At 39.4% G+C, this 17,650-nt stretch overlaps 1 protein-coding gene across 2 annotated transcripts; it reads left to right on the top strand.

Annotated features, from left to right (window-relative positions):
* Positions 1 to 2,394: 2,394 nt before the first annotated feature.
* Positions 2,395 to 16,877, top strand: kif4 (kinesin family member 4). Of its 2 annotated transcripts, none has more exons than XM_046411093.1 (31): positions 2,395 to 2,509; positions 3,727 to 3,861; positions 4,038 to 4,152; positions 4,402 to 4,592; positions 4,748 to 4,837; positions 5,003 to 5,169; positions 5,976 to 6,070; positions 6,228 to 6,347; positions 6,662 to 6,837; positions 7,013 to 7,074; positions 7,193 to 7,325; positions 7,543 to 7,601; positions 7,765 to 7,870; positions 8,653 to 8,760; positions 8,950 to 9,132; positions 9,340 to 9,443; positions 9,585 to 9,729; positions 10,194 to 10,304; positions 10,462 to 10,545; positions 10,705 to 10,818; positions 11,262 to 11,417; positions 11,543 to 11,640; positions 11,962 to 12,091; positions 12,201 to 12,371; positions 12,473 to 12,589; positions 12,686 to 12,754; positions 12,895 to 12,996; positions 13,815 to 13,982; positions 14,181 to 14,306; positions 14,831 to 14,947; positions 15,272 to 16,877. In XM_046411093.1, exons 2-31 carry the CDS (start codon positions 3,739 to 3,741, stop codon positions 15,476 to 15,478), a joined length of 3,747 nt encoding a protein of 1,248 aa, XP_046267049.1. In that variant the 5' UTR covers positions 2,395 to 2,509; positions 3,727 to 3,738; the 3' UTR covers positions 15,479 to 16,877. The 2 variants fall into 2 exon arrangements, with proteins under 2 accessions (XP_046267049.1, XP_046267048.1); XM_046411092.1 differs by having other exon boundaries at positions 2,413 to 2,632.
* The last annotated feature ends 773 nt before the right edge of the window (positions 16,878 to 17,650 follow it).

The following is a 17,650-nucleotide window of genomic DNA, read 5'->3' as shown; positions in this document are numbered from 1 at the left end:
CCATTTGCTTCTGTCTTTACCCCCATTTGCTGTAAAGTCCAGACACATGCGTTCATCATCTGAGCTACAGCAGTAAGTATCAGCCCACAGACGCCCCTGCTATAAAGTGCCTCATGACTGACTCAGCATAAGGCTTCAAGCCTGTTTTAAAATCTACCGCTAATTATTGTTGGCTCTTGACTTACTGATATTCACTGAGCAATTTCCTGCTAACAGGCATCCCTGGGCCAACAGAAGTATGTATTAGGTTGTAAGTTTCGTTTAAGCAACATTTTGAGTGTAAGAGTGGCTTCTCTACATGTCTAACTTTCTTTTTCTCTCTTTTCTAGGATCATTTTGGTTTTAACTGGATTTGTATTTTAAATGGGGCATGGGGCTTTCATAACATTTCTAAAGAAATCACAAACAAATGACAGCAAAGCCATCGAAATTCATTATGACACATCTTTCTGCTGCTCAGTAATTCATATAAATGCTATTGCAGTGTGGCCAGCGCTCACAGGAATTTCCTCATCTATGCAGGTTGTTTGGAGATTATTTAAACTGTTAAAAAATGGCTGTTTTAGAAAATCATGAAGCAAATAAATTAATCAGCTGTTGATTAAATCCGAGCACTGACTGATTTGATCTTGATATTTCGTTGAAAAAAATCCTCAGTTTCCTCAGAAGACTTCAGAAGATTGGAATTCTTTTGATCTCAGTTATAGAACATTTAGCTTAGTAAAGCTAAATCTGACTGGCTGTGCACATGGCTCAGATCAGCTGAACAGAGTGTAACCCCATCAAAATGGGTGATGTCAGTGCAATGCAATCCACCCAATGCAGATTATCTTTTAAACTACAACAGGAAATGGGGAAGGAGAATGAATTTCCTCTCATTCCAGCTGCAGCTTAAGAAGGGGTGCTGCTGTTCAAGGTCAAGCCAGTTTTAACAGTTCAGTTGGCTAAGTTGACATGTTATTGTTGGCGTCGTAATCTTTCTATCTTCAAAAACCTCTCACATGCACATTCATCATTTATTGGATATATATGGAGAGAATAGACTGGTTTGTTCCATTCATTCACTGTCTGTTCTATTCTTGGTAGCACAGACAATCTGGCATGTTGTTATTAGACCTTGTGGTGGAATTTCCCGCAGCAGCAGGACTCACCCTCCTCTGACACTATGTGTAGAGCACTGAAGACAGAGACTGAAGACAGAGAGGGAGCCATACTTAAGATAATTCAAATAACCAGAAATTTCAGTAAAACATACAGAAAATACAAAATAATATTAAAATATTAATGCAACCTATCAGAAGGATGCAAATGCAGCACCATGCTCTCATTTCTGGCTGAGTTCACTCTTCCCTGCAGAAACCTTGTCATCACTTTATCTGGACTCAGCTGTTTTCGCCTCTGGCTCCCAGTGTAATGACCTTTTTCTTCCAGCCAGAACAGAAGCATCACTCCCCATTCTCCATTGTAGGCTGAAAACTCATTTCATCAAGAGGCATGTCATGTTACTCAGTCAGCTTCCGTTCTGCTGTATCTCCCTCCTCTATTTGGGCTTATCTTAAGGTGAAAGAAAATCTGCTTTGAACTTTTTATTTCTGAGCTCGGCATGACCATCAGCACAATTAATGAGTCACATGTTGTTGCCTGGGCAGCATGGCTTCACCCTTCATGCTGCCTCACACCCTTGCTTTGATAGTTTTGTAGTGTTGATCGTTGTGTTATTGAGGCATATTTTCTAATTGGATTCATTGTTTTCCTGCTTTCACTCTATTGTAAAATTGTGATAATATTTGCTAAGTAGGTGAATTCAGCTTTCAAGTCATGGAGAATTCAGTGGGATAAGGTAACACCTGCAAACTTGGGTCTTATGCAAAAATTATGTTAGTTATTCATTGAATTAACACTGCAAAATACATTGATTTCTTTCACTATCAGAGCCATACAAAGTACTGCTATTCTGTTCATGAAATATTATTTATTACATTATCTGATATGTGCTCATCTCAAACATTTGAATACTGACTCATCTACAGACTGGATGATTTGTTTTGACAGTCAGAATGAGCAGAATCAGTCTGGGTTTTTGAACCTTAAAGTTTTGAATTGAATTGTATGAATTAGTGCATTGTATGCCCCCTCCTTCAAATATTTTTGACTGCACCTTAACATGTAGCATGGATAAAGGTCTGGGGTTGTGATCAATGTGAAGGAGACACAGGTTCAGTAACAGCCAAAAGGGAGTGAAAATGGGTAACAAATAAATGTAATTATGAAGTGTCTTTCATGCATGCAGATTAAAAAATGCCTTTTTAAATCTGTGGAGCTAGTACATGTATTCTGTATTTTTCCTTTTTTCCTGTAGAGGTCAGTGACGCTACTGACTTGCGTTGACTCTGCAATAAAATGCGAAGTAGAAGAAGAAGGAGGAGGAGGCGCTCGGTGTTTGAAAGTGGCGGGCAGTAACAACATTCAACTCATAGATATTGACGGGCGAAGGACTAAAGTTCATCAAGTTAGTCTTAACAAGTAAAGTTTTATCAAGAGTGCCCGGTAGTAGTGCCAGGCATTATAAGTCAGAATCGCCGAATGCAGTTTTCGTGATATTTAAACGCTAATACTGGAGGAAACGTGAGAGGTAACGTTAAAGTCATGCTAAAAACCGCTGCTAGCTAACGTTAGTTTGTTAACCGTAAACTGTAACGTAATTAGCATCCGTCAGCTGTGTTGAAGACTTTGCTGTCGCTTGCATTGTTTTTAATTCAATAGAAATTGCACTTTAACTGACCGCTAAACATAAATCTGGTAGCTTGTTTTGCAGTGCGTCTTCACTGGGAAAAACGTTACAGTTAGGTTACTTATGGCTTACTGTCTCATGTATCGACGAGACAGGTCGACTCAGTAACGTTACACCTAAAGAGATATTAGGGATAGAAATAGTAATAACAACGAGTTTATTGCACAGCTTGGTTCTGAGCTAACGCTGTCTTAATAGAGGATGGACTGTAGGTTAGGAAGTCATCCTCAGACAGATCATGGAGCCGCCCCATGTCAGTGAATAACTGACAAATCCTTGGGACACCGTGCTAGCACCATGGTGATTTTACTGAGACATGTCGACATTTTGTCATTTACCGCTGGAAGCCATACTCTCAAACAAAACTCATTCGGATATACAGTCTCAAACGAACAAATACTAATTGTGGTTAGTCATAGTAAACCGATTAGTTAACTCACTAACTAACTAATAATTTCTGTTTTAGGGTAGATTTTTCCTGTCTAGTGTACATTGTTGTCGTTTTTTTTTATTCTTGGTGTGCTCTGACCACTTTCTCTCCACTAATGCAATATTATGGCCCTTACCTGATGACCATGCAATGCACATATGACGCTCAACAAATCAACACTGAATCACAAAATGAAAAGTTTGGATTAGCTGTTGTTATTTAGATCTTTTCTGCAGTTCATCTCTAAATCCTCTTCCAGTGCTCATGCAATACATGTCTGTTCATACGATGTTTCATTATTCATGCCAGCATTGAAGAAAAATTCTCTTGATCAGGAGAACTACTGTATCTTAACATCTGTTGTTGTGAGTCACTTTCAGCACAGTTTGATTTTACTGTTGTATCTTATTGAGAATGAAAATTTATTAAAGCCGTCTGTCAGTTCAAAATATGGTAAAATGTTATCTTGGCTTCATTATAATAATCTCCTTTCTTCTGTGTATAGGAGTCTTGCATCATGACAAATGAGGATGTGAAGGTGATCCCAGTGCGGGTTGCCTTGCGTTGTCGGCCATTGGTGCCTAAAGAAATCAGTGAGGGATGTCAGTGTTGCCTCACTTTTGTGCCAGGGGAGCCGCAGGTCTGTGCCTAACAACAGTTTAGGAGATTTTTTTTCCCCCCCTACTTTCCATTTCAGAGTAATGTTTTGTGCAATTTCCATTATAACCATTTGGATACAGTTGGGGGTTTTTTTAATCTTATTCAGCTACACTTCAGAGTATGTCTAAAAAAAATTGATAAATTGTTTGTTTTCAGGTGATTGTTGGCACAGAGAAAGCGTTTACCTATGATTATGTATTCGATCCCACTGCTGAACAAGAGGAAGTCTTCAGTACAGCCGTGTCTTCCTTACTGAATGGGCTTTTCAAAGGTAGCTGTAGCTTTTAATATGATTGAATTCAGTTAGAAAATTGTCTTTTTGTTTTTGCCTCTTCCTGTGAGCTGACAGATTCTGCAACATGAGAACTGTTTGGGATCCATTGCTTTGTTAGAAGATACTTGCCATTGGCTGCAGACTGTAGAGACTGCACTTGCTGTTGGCTGCACACAAATTAATTTTTATATTGGATACATTGGAAACCTGTGATTGAATTAGCTGTTAAATAATAATGTTTTGCAGGCTACCACGCCACAGTTCTTGCATACGGACAGACGGGATCAGGGAAGACTTTCTCCATGGGAGGAACTTACACATCAGCTCAAGAAAATGATCCTTCGGTCGGAGTTATTCCACGAGTTATCAGAAGAATATTTGAGGAACGGGAGGCGAGGACAGACTGTGAATTCTATCTGTCAGTATCTTACCTTGAGGTCGGTGGACATGTTATATACATTGGGCAAATTATGATATTTTTTTAAATGTATTCATTCTTTTATACATTTATTGTGTTTCCTCGCAAATGTTGCTGCGTTGTTCATTGGCCTTTTAAAGTAATTTAGTTCCGCTTCCCTCCTTTTGATTGTAGATTTATAATGAAGATATATTGGACTTGTTATGTGCATCTAAAGATAAACCTGCCCTCAGCATTCGGGAAGATCCTAAGGAGGGCATTAAGGTGAGTGACTGACATGTTTATGAGAATGAACTTGTCACATGCCACATTTCTCTGAAGATTATAGTATATAGAAAGATAAACCACACTAAACTGTACCCCTGTTGACATCTTTCACATCAGTACGTGTTCAGATATAATACAGTGTGTCTGCTTTTGTTATTCCAGATTGTGGGTTTAACTGAGAGGCAGGTGTTCTCTGCCAGCGAGATGGTGGCTTGTCTGGAGCTTGGGAATTCTGCTCGTACTGTCGGCTCCACAGCGATGAATGCCGCTTCTTCACGCTCACATGCTATCTTCACCATCACTCTGGAGCAGCGCAGAGGAACAGACAAGTCAGTTTGGTGTTTGTTTTTTTTTTTTCTTGTACTGATTTCAGCTAACATTACTCCCCTTTAAACTTCTGTATGTGAATATATGTTTCAGGTTGAGGATTAACAGTTGATGTCTGTGTGTGTAATGTACTGTATGATAAATTATGAAAAGAACAGGTTTTAGAGAGAGATTGAGGGACTTTGTTTAGGAACTTGAAGTCATAAAGTGCACAGGCAGAAACACATTACGTGATGTAATGCAAGGTCACACAAATTGCACGGACAAAGGTCTGTAGATTCATATTAAGTACAAAGTTATAAATGTACTCTGTGTCGGCAGTATTTTGTTCTAAACATGATGATTTTAATGCGCTAGTTGTTCTGTATAAACAGCTATTTGCCTTAGGCTGTATCATGAGATCTGGTTTTACTGGAACTGGCTTTAAAATAAGTTCTCTCTATTATTATTAGGTAGCGAAGGCCAAGGGGCAAGGTTGTTTTTTTTTTTTTTTTCTAAAGACTGGACTACAAAAAATGAATCTGATTACAGATGCAGTATGTCATATAGCAAAAGCTTCAGCTTATCCAAAAAGCAGGCCATGAGAATGGAATGTGGGAGGACGGAGCTGCAGAGATCAAATGGATAATGTAGATCTGCTGATATTTGATGCTTGCTTGTTTATGCTGCTGCTTCTCATAAAATTTCCGTTTGTTAGTGCCCCTGAACTGATCAGTGTGCATATGAGGTCCACATTCTGTGGCAAACAAAGCAATATGCAAACTGCTATCTTCTACAAACTGAATTCTTATGTAATCTTTTGTTGCAGAGTTGACTCCATCGTTTCAAAATTGCACCTTGTGGATTTGGCTGGTTCAGAAAGGCAAAAGAAAACCAAAGCAGAGGGAGATCGTTTAAAGGAAGGTAAACTGAATGTTTTTCTTTAGATTCACTCTGTTCAATGTTGTCAAGTCTCAATTTGCGATTCTCCCCGTTAGTGTACTGTAATATTTCTGTTTTCTTTGTTTGGTAAAGCTGTGCTTGACAACAGCATTTTTGTTTTGGTGTTATTCATCTTCAGGCATCAGCATCAATCGTGGTCTTTTGGCTCTGGGTAATGTGATCAGTGCCTTGGGGGATGAAAGCAAGAAAAATGCCTTTGTTCCTTACAGAGACTCCAAGCTCACCCGCCTACTACAAGGTAAGCTTTGATTTAGATGTTCAAAAATTACTTAATGATCACCAGGGCAGTGCTGGATACCATCCTCACTTTGAGGACCTTCAAACATGAGGAAATCATGTTTGGAGAGCAGATAGTAGCATCCTTCTTCTCTTGGCCTTACCACAAAATGAAACCCTGTTTTGCTCTTCTAAGGCTGCCGTTCTTTTGCTGCCATTTTGTATTAAACATTGTATTTGTTTAGCACCAAGGTGGCAGCATTACTGATTAATGTGCATCAAAACAGCCTCATGTTCAAAGCGCTGTTGTTGACTGTTTTCTGTTTGTTTCATCAGATTCTTTGGGAGGCAACAGCCACACTTTGATGATTGCATGCGTCAGTCCTGCAGATTCAAACATGGAGGAGACCATCAACACACTGCGATACGCTGACAGAGCTCGCAAGATTAAAAACAAACCTATTGTCAATGTTGACCCCAGAGCTGCAGAAATGAACCTTTTAAAAAAACAGGTAATAATATTGAAAAATGAAATGCAGTTCAGTTATTTGTTTGCAAGTTGGACATTTTTTGTACAGACTGCTGTTTAAGGAAGAGGACAAAGATTGATAGGACAGAAAGTGTGCTCAGCTTCCTTCTTGCCCAATTTAAAATGTAGTAAATGTCTTGATTCATACACTTGTTTAGGTTCAGGAGCTGCAGGTGTTGCTACTTCATGCCCGTGGAGGAGTAGCTCCAGTACTCTCTGGGTGAGTCATAAATTTCCCAATAAACTAATGTCCCGGCAAGATATCAGATAGATGCATCCCAGGGTAGTTATTACCCATAACCAAAGGCCATAACAGTCACTGAGTCCCTCTGTTACAGGCCAGAATCTGCAGAGAACGTGACTAAGCTGTTAGAAAGGAACCGCGCTCTGCAGGACGAGAACAATAAGCTGAGCAGGGAGCTGAGTGAGGCAGCCGGACAGACTGCTTTCATGTTTGAGAAGATAATAATGGTGAGCCAGGCCTGAACAACAGTTACTAATCCTTTCTCTGCAGCCATTATTAAAAATTGTTACTATCAGTGAGGATGTTTTCATTTGTACCCCTGGGTAGGACAAAACCAAGGAAAATGGTATTAAAATGAAAATGTCTACGGTCTTTTTAGAAGTAATTTCTCTCACTGTTTTACATCCATCATGTTCATCACATTGTGTTTGCTTTGCTTTATAGACCGAACAAGCAAACGAGAAACTGCAAAGCAAACTGGAACAACTGCGGCACCATACAGCGTAAGTTCACAAAGGAATGAACCCAGCTGGGTGTCAGGAGCTTAAAGAGGACACAGAATGCTTTGTTTGGTTTTCAATGGCACAAGTCAGTGTTCATGATTTCAACTATTTCCAGCTGTAGCAAATCACATCGAGCCACAATCGGTATTTACCTTTATTTCAGATGTACAGTGGATCTTGAGAAAGTGTTGGAGCAACTGGAAGACCAAGAGTTAAAGGAGAATGTCGAGGTGATGAAAAACCTGCAAGATGTCATCTTGGAGCTCAAGGTACGCAGTTTGTCTTACATTACAATCCTCCAAAAGCCAGGGTGTAGAAAGGCCGTACCAAATAGTTTGAGGCGTCATTCATTATATTTGCTTTTGAATTCTGTGCAGCTGTCTTTCTTTTTCACATATGTTTAGGTATTTCTGCACGTTGCAGATAAATATTAGGCTATGTAATAATAATATTATTGTTATTTGCAAAATTAGCTTAGTGGCAATGTTGGATTGTTTCTGATTCAAAGATTTCTCAAAATGTATTTAAAAAAGATAGATGCACTAACTTCCAGAATTCACATGTTTTTATCTAGCAAAATTATGTGCTTCAGTCCATATCTGTTGGTGTCATGTTTTCACCGTGGTTTAACCTATGTGCTCTGTCGTTTTCCACACCTGTACGGACAGGATGGGCTAGCAGCAGTCAAACAGAACCATCCATTAAATTAATATAACCACAATCACAAAAATATATTTCCGCTGCTAGATTTTCCTTCTCTGTTTACAGACATAGTCAGATAGTAGAGGAAGATGTTTGATTTCCTTCCATGCCAAAGTCCATTCTGGCTTCACGATTAACTCATCGACCCTATATAAACTCTAATGATGACAAAAAGGAAGCCAAAATATCCTGGATGTGATCGGATGGGGGAGCCACACGATGGGGTTCCTTCCCACTAATTTTTTTAAACCTAATGTTTGTAACAAGTAAAACAAATTTAAATCCTGTTGATTGGATGGATGCTGAATTTTATGGTTTATCTTTATTTTATTCATTTATTTTTCCTAAGAATGAGAGTGCAGGAATCACCGCCTCCATTGATGCTATGGCTGCCGGAGAGGAAGGACCTGAGGTTTCAGGGAATAACAGTAAAAATACATCAGATGAGTCCCCATCGGTATGTTGACAGTTTTGTTCACCTAATGCTGTTTTGTCATAACTGACATCATGTTTAATATCAAAGATGCTTTACTAAATCAAGATTTCTGTAGTGTTGTTCTTATAACACTGAACATATACATTTTGTCCATATACATGATGTGTGCGTGCCAATTCATGTCTTTCTCACCTCCATCACATTAAACAGGACGTCACTGCCATTGTGGGTAAGGACTCCCCGGAGGCCTTTGCAACCCATCATGCATTGCGGCAGGCCCAGCTCTCCAAGGAACTGATTGAATTGAACAAAGTGTTGGGCTTGAAAGAAGCGTTTGTGAGAAAAATGTGCCAGAATGACACCCAGCTGGAGCCGATGCAGTCGGAGCACCAGGTAAGAGGATTTTGTATGTTCTGACAAAATGACTTTGCAACAAGTGAGTGCCTTGGAAAAGTTAGTGTCGATGCTGTACCATCTCCTAATAATGTAAAGTGGCTTTACTGCATATGCTTTTTTGGGGATTAGATTAAGTATGAGCCATATTTTTAATATTGTTGAGATGTGATGAACAAGTTTTTATCTGGGTATTTTGTCCTACAGAAAAATGTACAAGCTCTACAGTCAGCAGTGGACTCCCTGCAGAAGGAGAAAGAGGATCTGGTTTTGGCGCTACAGTCTGCAAAGAAAGACACTAACCAGGCTAAGTATGAACACTTTTCTGGTTGTGCCTGGTCGTAATATTTTTTTCCAAGTCATGACATTTGTTTTGACATGAAGGTAAAGCAATCCCATAAGCCTTCATTCTTCACTTCCCCTTTCATCTGACACACTCCACCTGCTTCTAGACTTAGTGAGCAGCGGAGGAAGAGACTGCAGGAGCTTGAGGGCCAGCTAGCAGACATGAAGAAGAAGCTTCTTGAGCAGTCCAAAGTGCTGAAACTCAAAGAGTCCTCTGTTCAGAAAGTTAGCAAGCTCATGCAGGAAATACAGGTAATAAGCGATTTTCTTCACTTTTTAGTGAGTTCATTTAATGTTGTTGGGGCATAAGTTATGTGTAAACACACACTAATACCATTTCGGATGCGATTCATTTTGGTAATATCTGTATGACTGTTTTCGTTCCAAAGTTAGTTTTACACCAACAGAGTGTGAATTTTAGTAAATGTCATGCCATTTCGTGGCCCAAATCTCATGGGATTTTAAAACCCCTTTACACAAACATGACATCACAGTTGGAAAATGTATGTTCATGTGCTGTACAGTGAAGGTGCACAGAAAATATTGCATTTATGTCCAACATTTATTGACTTAGTTTTTTGTTTGTTTGTTTTACTTTTATCACATGGCATCATCATGTGTTGAGCTGGCATAGAACGCAGATAATGTTTAATACTACACTTTACACGTATTAGCCACAAATGCTTCATCCAAGCACAGTAACACTGTTTTGACAGGCCATGAAGACCCAGCGTACACAGCTGATGAGGCAAATGAGGGAGGACTCTGAAAAATTCAGAAACTGGAAGAGCAAGAAGGACAGGGAGGTGCTGCAGCTAAAGGAGAAGGTAGGTGACGATCACGGTCTTCTTGAGACACTGCAGGACATTTTCTTGATAAATTCATTCCATCAAATCCTTTAAATCTGACTTTTTTTCCTACACTCAGTGACTGAGGTTCTTTGGCTTCACAACCCCCACAGTTTATCTTTTATCTGTTTCACAGGATCGTAAACGGCAGTACGAGTTGCTTAAGCTTGAGAGGGATTTCGAGAAACAGGCTAATGTTCTGCGCCGTAAAACTGAGGAGGTGAGACCTCTTGGTCTGCTGTCTGTGCAATTTCATTTACATTATCTACAAGTAATATGAGAGACTTAAAATAGCAAGGACATGGTATTTTACCTTTCAAAGGTCTTAATATTAGGGCAAATGCAGCGCATGGCAAATTGATGTTGTTTCCCCCTACAGGCTGCAGCAGCAAACAAGCGACTGAAAGATGCTCTACAGAAGAGGAGTGAGGTAGCAGAGAAACGCAAAGATGTCCATAACAGAGGAATGGAGGGCGCTGCTGCAAGAATCAAGGTAGTAGAACTTGCTTCTGTGACTCCTTTGTAATCACCAAGACCTGTGTTTGGTCTGTTAGACTAAACTAAATGCAAAATAAAAAATTGTTATTGCTAGGATGAACGATATATCAGTAGTCAGTAAGTCAGGAAATAAAATTGTTTTGAAAATGGAGGTTCGTATTCAAACTCCAAACGACAGCAAGGGGGACGTAAACTTGAAAGGCGATGTCTTCAGGTACAATAATGAGGTGATTATCTGCCCTGAAATTTTATATCGGTGCATCTTTAATTGTTACTGATAAAATATTAACCAGCTTGATAAGTTGGCCAACTGTCAAATATGTTGAAGCTGTGAAATGGGTATTCAGGAATATACAGAGACAGATGACAGGTTTTCCTGAACAAAAGTCATAACAGCATTGTTGTCCATCTACTCTTTCACTGTGTTCATGTGATCAGACATGGCTTCTCAACGAAGTGGAGGTCATGGTCAGCACAGAGGAGGCCCGGCGCCACCTCAATGATCTGCTGGAGGACAGGAAGGTCTTGGCTCAGGAGATCAACAACCTCAAACAGCAGATGGAGGCAGGGGAAAGACCTGCTGCCAAAATCAGAGTGAGAAATAAATTCTGTAAATTCTCAGTTGTTCAGCAACTTAGAGAATAAGATATCCAGTGCACCAGCAGAATGCAAATGTTACAAGGAATCAATTCTTTGCTTTGCGATGTCCCTCCATGCAGCGTCGGACCCTGATCATCTCTGAGCTGGAGAACCAGGGGGCACTGGAAACACCTCTGAGCAAACAGGTGGAGAACCTGGAGACAGAGATGGGCCTCAGGTGTGTCTGACAAGGCAGCTCAGTCACTGCTTGAGACAGTTTTTCAATTTTTGGCCATATTTGACCAGCATTCATCATACCCTTAACCCCCCTGCCCCTTTTTTTTTATCTATCAGTTGTTGAGCCATTATGCTACATAACATTTAATAGCACACAGAAATACATTCATAGATTTTTAGCACCTATGTGTGCTTTTATTTCTGGTCATTGTGACCCTTTCAAACCAAAATATCGGTTATACAAAAAACATCTACAGGAAACATTGATTTTAATACCTTATTGCAGGAATAATTCAAATTTGAGTGATTTGTATGTTAACAGGAACGCCCAGATAGCTGACCTTCAGCAGAAAGTTCTTGTTGCAGACAGCGAGGGGCGTCTGAAACAGCGCATAGACAGCATCACAAGCATGGTCGATGCCAAGTGTGCCCTGAAGGTCCTGATGTCTGAGGTTAGCAAAACGCTAATACATTGTTTTATATTCACACCAGTACGTTAAATGAGTCATGGTTTATCCTTTTCTTGCTGAAAGACCACCACACATTTTCCTTTCTGTTTAGCTGGTGTCTGCTAAAACAGCCAGTTCCAAGCTGGAGAGCGAAGTCAAACAGGAGAAAGGGAATGCACAAGATTTAAGGAAGATGCTGGCTGATGAGAGAAATGTGATGTCAACCATGGACATGGAGCACCAGCAGCAGTTAGTGGAACTAGAGCAGAGGCATCAAGAGAAGGTGCTCATAGCTCTTTAGATACACGCATGTTTATGAAATTTTAAGTTCTTTGTATTTGAGATTGTTTTTGGTTTTTTTTCTTTCTTTTGTTCTTCATCCAGGTTCTTTACCTCCTTGGCCAGCTACAGAGCAAACCCATATGTGGAGAGGCAGACGAAACAAAGCAGAAAGATGAGAATTCAAAGGACGATGAGCTTCTCCAGCGCCTTAAAGTTCAGGTTTGTCTCCACCACCACAACCTCTGACTTGTTTTGAGGAAAATCCTGTTGAATTATCACAAACAATTATGATGTCATGACCTGTAATCACTTTAGGAGGAGGAATTACGAGAATTGAATGAGCAAAACCAGAAACTGGTGGAGCAGAATGAGCAATACAAACAGGTAACTTTATATTTCAGTCATCTCTGATTATCAATCAACAAAACATTTTAAGTAGTTGTAATTTAATGATACTGACCATATAGGTATGAAATCTTTACCATGGAACAAAGTGCACAAAAGTGAAATGCTTTCCTCCACAGAAATTCTCATTGCTCCATCTGGCAAGTGCAAAGAAAATCCTCACTCCTACAGCCAACAATGAAAACAGTCCAGACGACTCGTTTGAGTACATTCCTCCAAAGGTAAGTTATTTCAGAGATTCTTCCCTCCTGTTTGTTGCCGTGCTTTCAGGCAAAGTTTCCTCAGCTTTTAAACTGTCAGTAGGATAAATCTTTTGCTTAGTGTGCTTTCATGTGTCTGTTAGACTTTTTTTGTTTTGTTTTGTTTCCTCTTCTCACTCTGATACCAACTCCTCCTGTTGTTTGTGTATTGCAGTGTTCAAACCATGTTATTACTCCTTACAAAATCTTTCTCATTTCCAATATAGTGTTGACTGTACCTGCTTGGCTTTGGTAGTGGTGTATGGTTTTCAGTTATATCCACGGGCACCACATTTAATACATGGATCAGATGGGCCCTGACAAAAAAAAACAAAACAGAAAAAAACTTCCTAATTAATAGTGGATCGGTTGCATGTGTTTACAAATGATGCATCTTTAATGAGGAAGATTAATTAAGCCAGTCTGCACATCACTTTCTCTAAGGCAAACAGTGCTAGCAACAACACCACTTGGAAACCAGCGTCTAATTTGGTTATTCCCCCTGTAGTTTTTGAAAATGTTTGTTTGGGGCTCACAAATGAATGGTTCTGTGAACTGAATACTTTCTGATTTAAGACAAGACGGGCCTTAAAGCTGGACTCCTGAAACTGAGAAGTCATTTAATTTTCTTGTGTTTATTTTTTTATTCAAGTTTATATTTTGGGTTTATTATTTCCATTGACTTGGAGGACTAACCTCTTATTCATCATTGTAATGTAGAAATGCATCAAGTTGGGTCACTACCTGAATTGATAGTTACACAGTGTTGATTTTCTTTTGCTCTTCTCTGCCAATGAAAGCCTAAAGGGAAGCGCTTCACCACAGCGAAAGCACCGCTGAATACGACCATCGCCATTGAAGAGCTGATATCTCCCAGTGAGGATGAGAATGACGAGGAAGAGGATGAGTGGCGTCCTGAGAAAACTGAGAAGGGGCGCAGAATCTCAAAGAAAGCAAAAGCCACTGGGGTAAGCTCGTAGACCCCGTTTGCACACTGCGCTCACAGAAAGATTGAAAAGCAGTCAACCTTTTTCAATTTAGCGTGTTTTAAATAAGAGTTTCCAATCTTGGAGCTTGTTACACCTGTCATTAAGGGAAAACCTGGCATTGAGCAGTTGTTATAAGACTCATCATGTCATGATGCCAAGTAGTCTCTCTGTCTTCAGTGTGCATGTAAAGGTCGCTGCATCAACAAACAGTGCAGGTGCCGCAAAGGAAAGATGGCATGTGGGGAGAACTGCCAGTGTGATCACGAGAAATGTCGAAATATGGATAACCAGGGGCCTGCTGAGGTAAGTTATCAAATGATGATGGGCTGTCCTAAAGACACCTGTTTGGCAGAGTTCTGTATATTTGTTCTAAGCAGCTAATCCGTCAGCGCTTGTCAGACAGTATCATGCTAATTGGTCTTAATTTGGGAAACTTATGAAAGTGGTTTGCTGGCTGACACACTCTGTTACACACATTCTGAATACCTGCACGCACATTAATAAGAGTAATGACAAGAAAGAACCAACAAATTTCAGTAATGGTTCATGTGACTCATATTTGTTTGTCAGACTTTGGAGAATCTGTGCTGGAGCTTATACAGGTTGGATGTCAGAGTGTTTGTTAATATATTGTAATAACCTGCTACTCATTTGTCTGATTAATACATCATTTGGCATTTATTACCACAGCAACAGCCGTGTTGTTCTGTCAGATTTTGAGTCCCTAGCTTTGTTGTGTAGAAGATGTTGAATCCTTTTGTGTAAACAGTGTGGGACAATGAGTTTTGTTCTGAGTTTGGGGCTTTTTTTTTTTTAACTCATTTCAGGATGTAAGCCAGACAGAAAGTGTTTCCAGAGACTCTGTGTCTCTCGAAGATCCCACATCCGTCAGCCCTGACAACACCACATTCTTTAAGCCACCTTCTTGTACGCCCACTAAGAAGGTAAGCTTGACCCCCTCAGAAGGCTTAAATACAAGAAATGATCATCCATGTGGCAGCTCTGTGACTGATGCATGTAGACATTATGCTTAATGTGGAAACAGACAGCAGATGTGCTTTTTTCTTTGTTTCTGGCTTCATATGCAGTCAATATTTACTTGATAGTGATGAGTTTAAGGGGGAAAAAGTCATCTGTTTCCACTTGACTTCCACAGTAAGACTTGGTAAAAGCATGTCAATAAATTTGAATTGCAAACACTGCAATGATTGTTGCTACTGGAAGTTTAAACTTTGTAATACTGGTGTAATTAATCTGCACTATTGCAGGTGCTAAAAGAAATTGGAGACATGGGGCATGCCTCTGCAGACCTAAAGTTGGCCAGGAAACCTATTTTGCCTGAGGAAGAGGAGGAGGATGACTGTGAAGAGGAGGAGAGAACAACAGTCAGCTTGCTCAAGAAGAAGAAAAGACTCTTGACGAGTTTTCAGAACAGTTTTTTCTCCGGATGCACTCCTATCAGAGAGGAATCTTAATCAGGATAGAGCAGGGCAGGGCTTTTTGCATTAGGTGTCCATATGTGCTTAAATGTTTTGTCAACGTTGTGTCTTTTTTTTTTGTGATTAAACTGTAGTGTACTGTAACTTGAAAGTAGCATTCGGCTCTGTAACTCTTCTGTTTTCTGTAGAGGGTAACTAAAGGACTGTGAATAGAAATGAATTGTTTACAGATTAACTAAGGCCTAAAGTAGGACTAAATTGACTTTGGTAGAATACTGATTTGATATATTTTAACAGTCCACAGTCAACCCATTTTACACTAGTCAGCACACCATTACAACACAACATCTCGGGGAGAACGTGAGGTTTTTAACTGTGTTTTACTATCAGAACTGAATAAAGTCTGACAGTCAAATCATCTTGTTTTTAAGGAACATCATATTGTTTTGGTTTTTGATTTGTCCGAATTTAACATCTGAATGTCAAATAGTTGATATGAAATAATTTATTCATTCTTTAGTTTTACTTTTGGACTCACTTCATTGCTGTATCTTAGTAGGCCTGCACAAGAAGAGAAAAATCTGTGATGTGGGCTGACATTTCTCAATATCGCGATAAACAAATGTTTAAATGGCCACACTAGCTCTTTTCTCCTCCCTCAGGCATCGTGCTAGTCAGCCTCACTGCTACCAGCACAATGACACCAATTACTCAGAGGTTAGATGAAGGCCAGTAAGGACTTCATGTGATTGGCCGAATGGTGCGAATGCGTGACCCACATCTCCAGGGCTCCATCTAATGGGTCATGCACTGTATGTGTAAATACATTCTTATTCATTGCATCTCAGGCAGCCTTAAGTTTATATCACAGTGACGATAAAAATACAACTTTGCATTTCTTGTTCATTGAAAAGGTTTTTTGACATTCAATGAAAAACAATCTAAAGTGAAACCCTGCATTCATATTAGTTACACTGTGTGGTTTTAGATCAGCTGTTTATTGTAGCACACACATTTCTTTCTCTCAAATCCCCAAATGTTCAGAAGAACAGAATGAATTGTAATTCAGCAAAATTGTGAAACCACATTGTTTTTGGTATTTTCACATGATATATTTTTCCTTGTTTTGCTGCTGGAAAACATTTATTTTCTTTCCATCCCTTGGTTTCTGCAAGGGCAGCTAAGTCAAATGTTTTGAAGTCAAGAATTTGAATTTATTTATTTCTTGAATCCAAGTTAAGTGCATCTTATTAGCCTCTTTGTTGTACCTCTATGTTAAAATATAAATCCAAATCCTCACAGATTATTTCAGGTGTCAACATGAGCATTTTCTGAGACACAATCCACAGTCCATCACATTTTGGTGAGCAGTCTTTCTGTTTTCCACGTTGTTCTAGTAGCAGATGAATAAAATAGTGCAATTAATAAACTATAATTGTTGAAGGTTTGTTTTTTATGAAAAAATTGGTGGTTTCAGCATCTTAAATGTTCTCTGTTTTACAGGATTATTTTTAAACTTTAAATATCTTCAGGATTTTGGACAGTTTGTGATCTGAATTCCAAACAGGATCCTGACTAGAATTTTGAGGCCTGTACAGAGCACATGAATCTGATCAATAATCTAATCCACCAATATTCATAATTTCTCATAATATTGCAAATAAAGTTATCAGTCCTTACAGGTGTGATTTTTGCAGGTACACTGATTAATTTAATTGTGTTTTTTCACGTGTACTACTTCTTCTACTTCTGTTGGGATTGTGTGCTGTACAAAACAGGTGCCAGGTAGCTAAAAAGAAAAAAAGCACAATGTTGAATACTTGTAGCAGCTGTAAACTTGTTTTTTTTTCCATTGCTTGAGTGATTTTTAGATTATAACAACAACTTCAAATAGAGCTCCAGTGACTCCTGTGGCAAGCTGAATTATAAGCCAAGCAGTTAGTATGAATTAGTAGGATTTTTACTGCCTCGTGGCCCAAGTATATCATAATATACCTGTTGCCGTTTTGATGAATCCCAAGGATTCAAACATTAGAGATCTCTCACATTTTTGGCTGTCAGCTCTGAATACCCAGTCTGCATTTTATTTTGGAACAAAAGCTCTTCACCTGGTGGCATTTCAAATCACTGGCAATTCTTCTCCAGAACTCCCCAAACATTTTCACCTGATCAACAGCAGATGATGGTGCTCTGAGCAAGGGACATTCT

Source organism: Scatophagus argus, chromosome 14 (genome assembly GCF_020382885.2).
Source record: "Scatophagus argus isolate fScaArg1 chromosome 14, fScaArg1.pri, whole genome shotgun sequence".
NCBI lineage: Eukaryota > Metazoa > Chordata > Actinopteri > Scatophagidae > Scatophagus > Scatophagus argus.
This window is presented reverse-complemented; position numbering and strand designations above follow the sequence as displayed.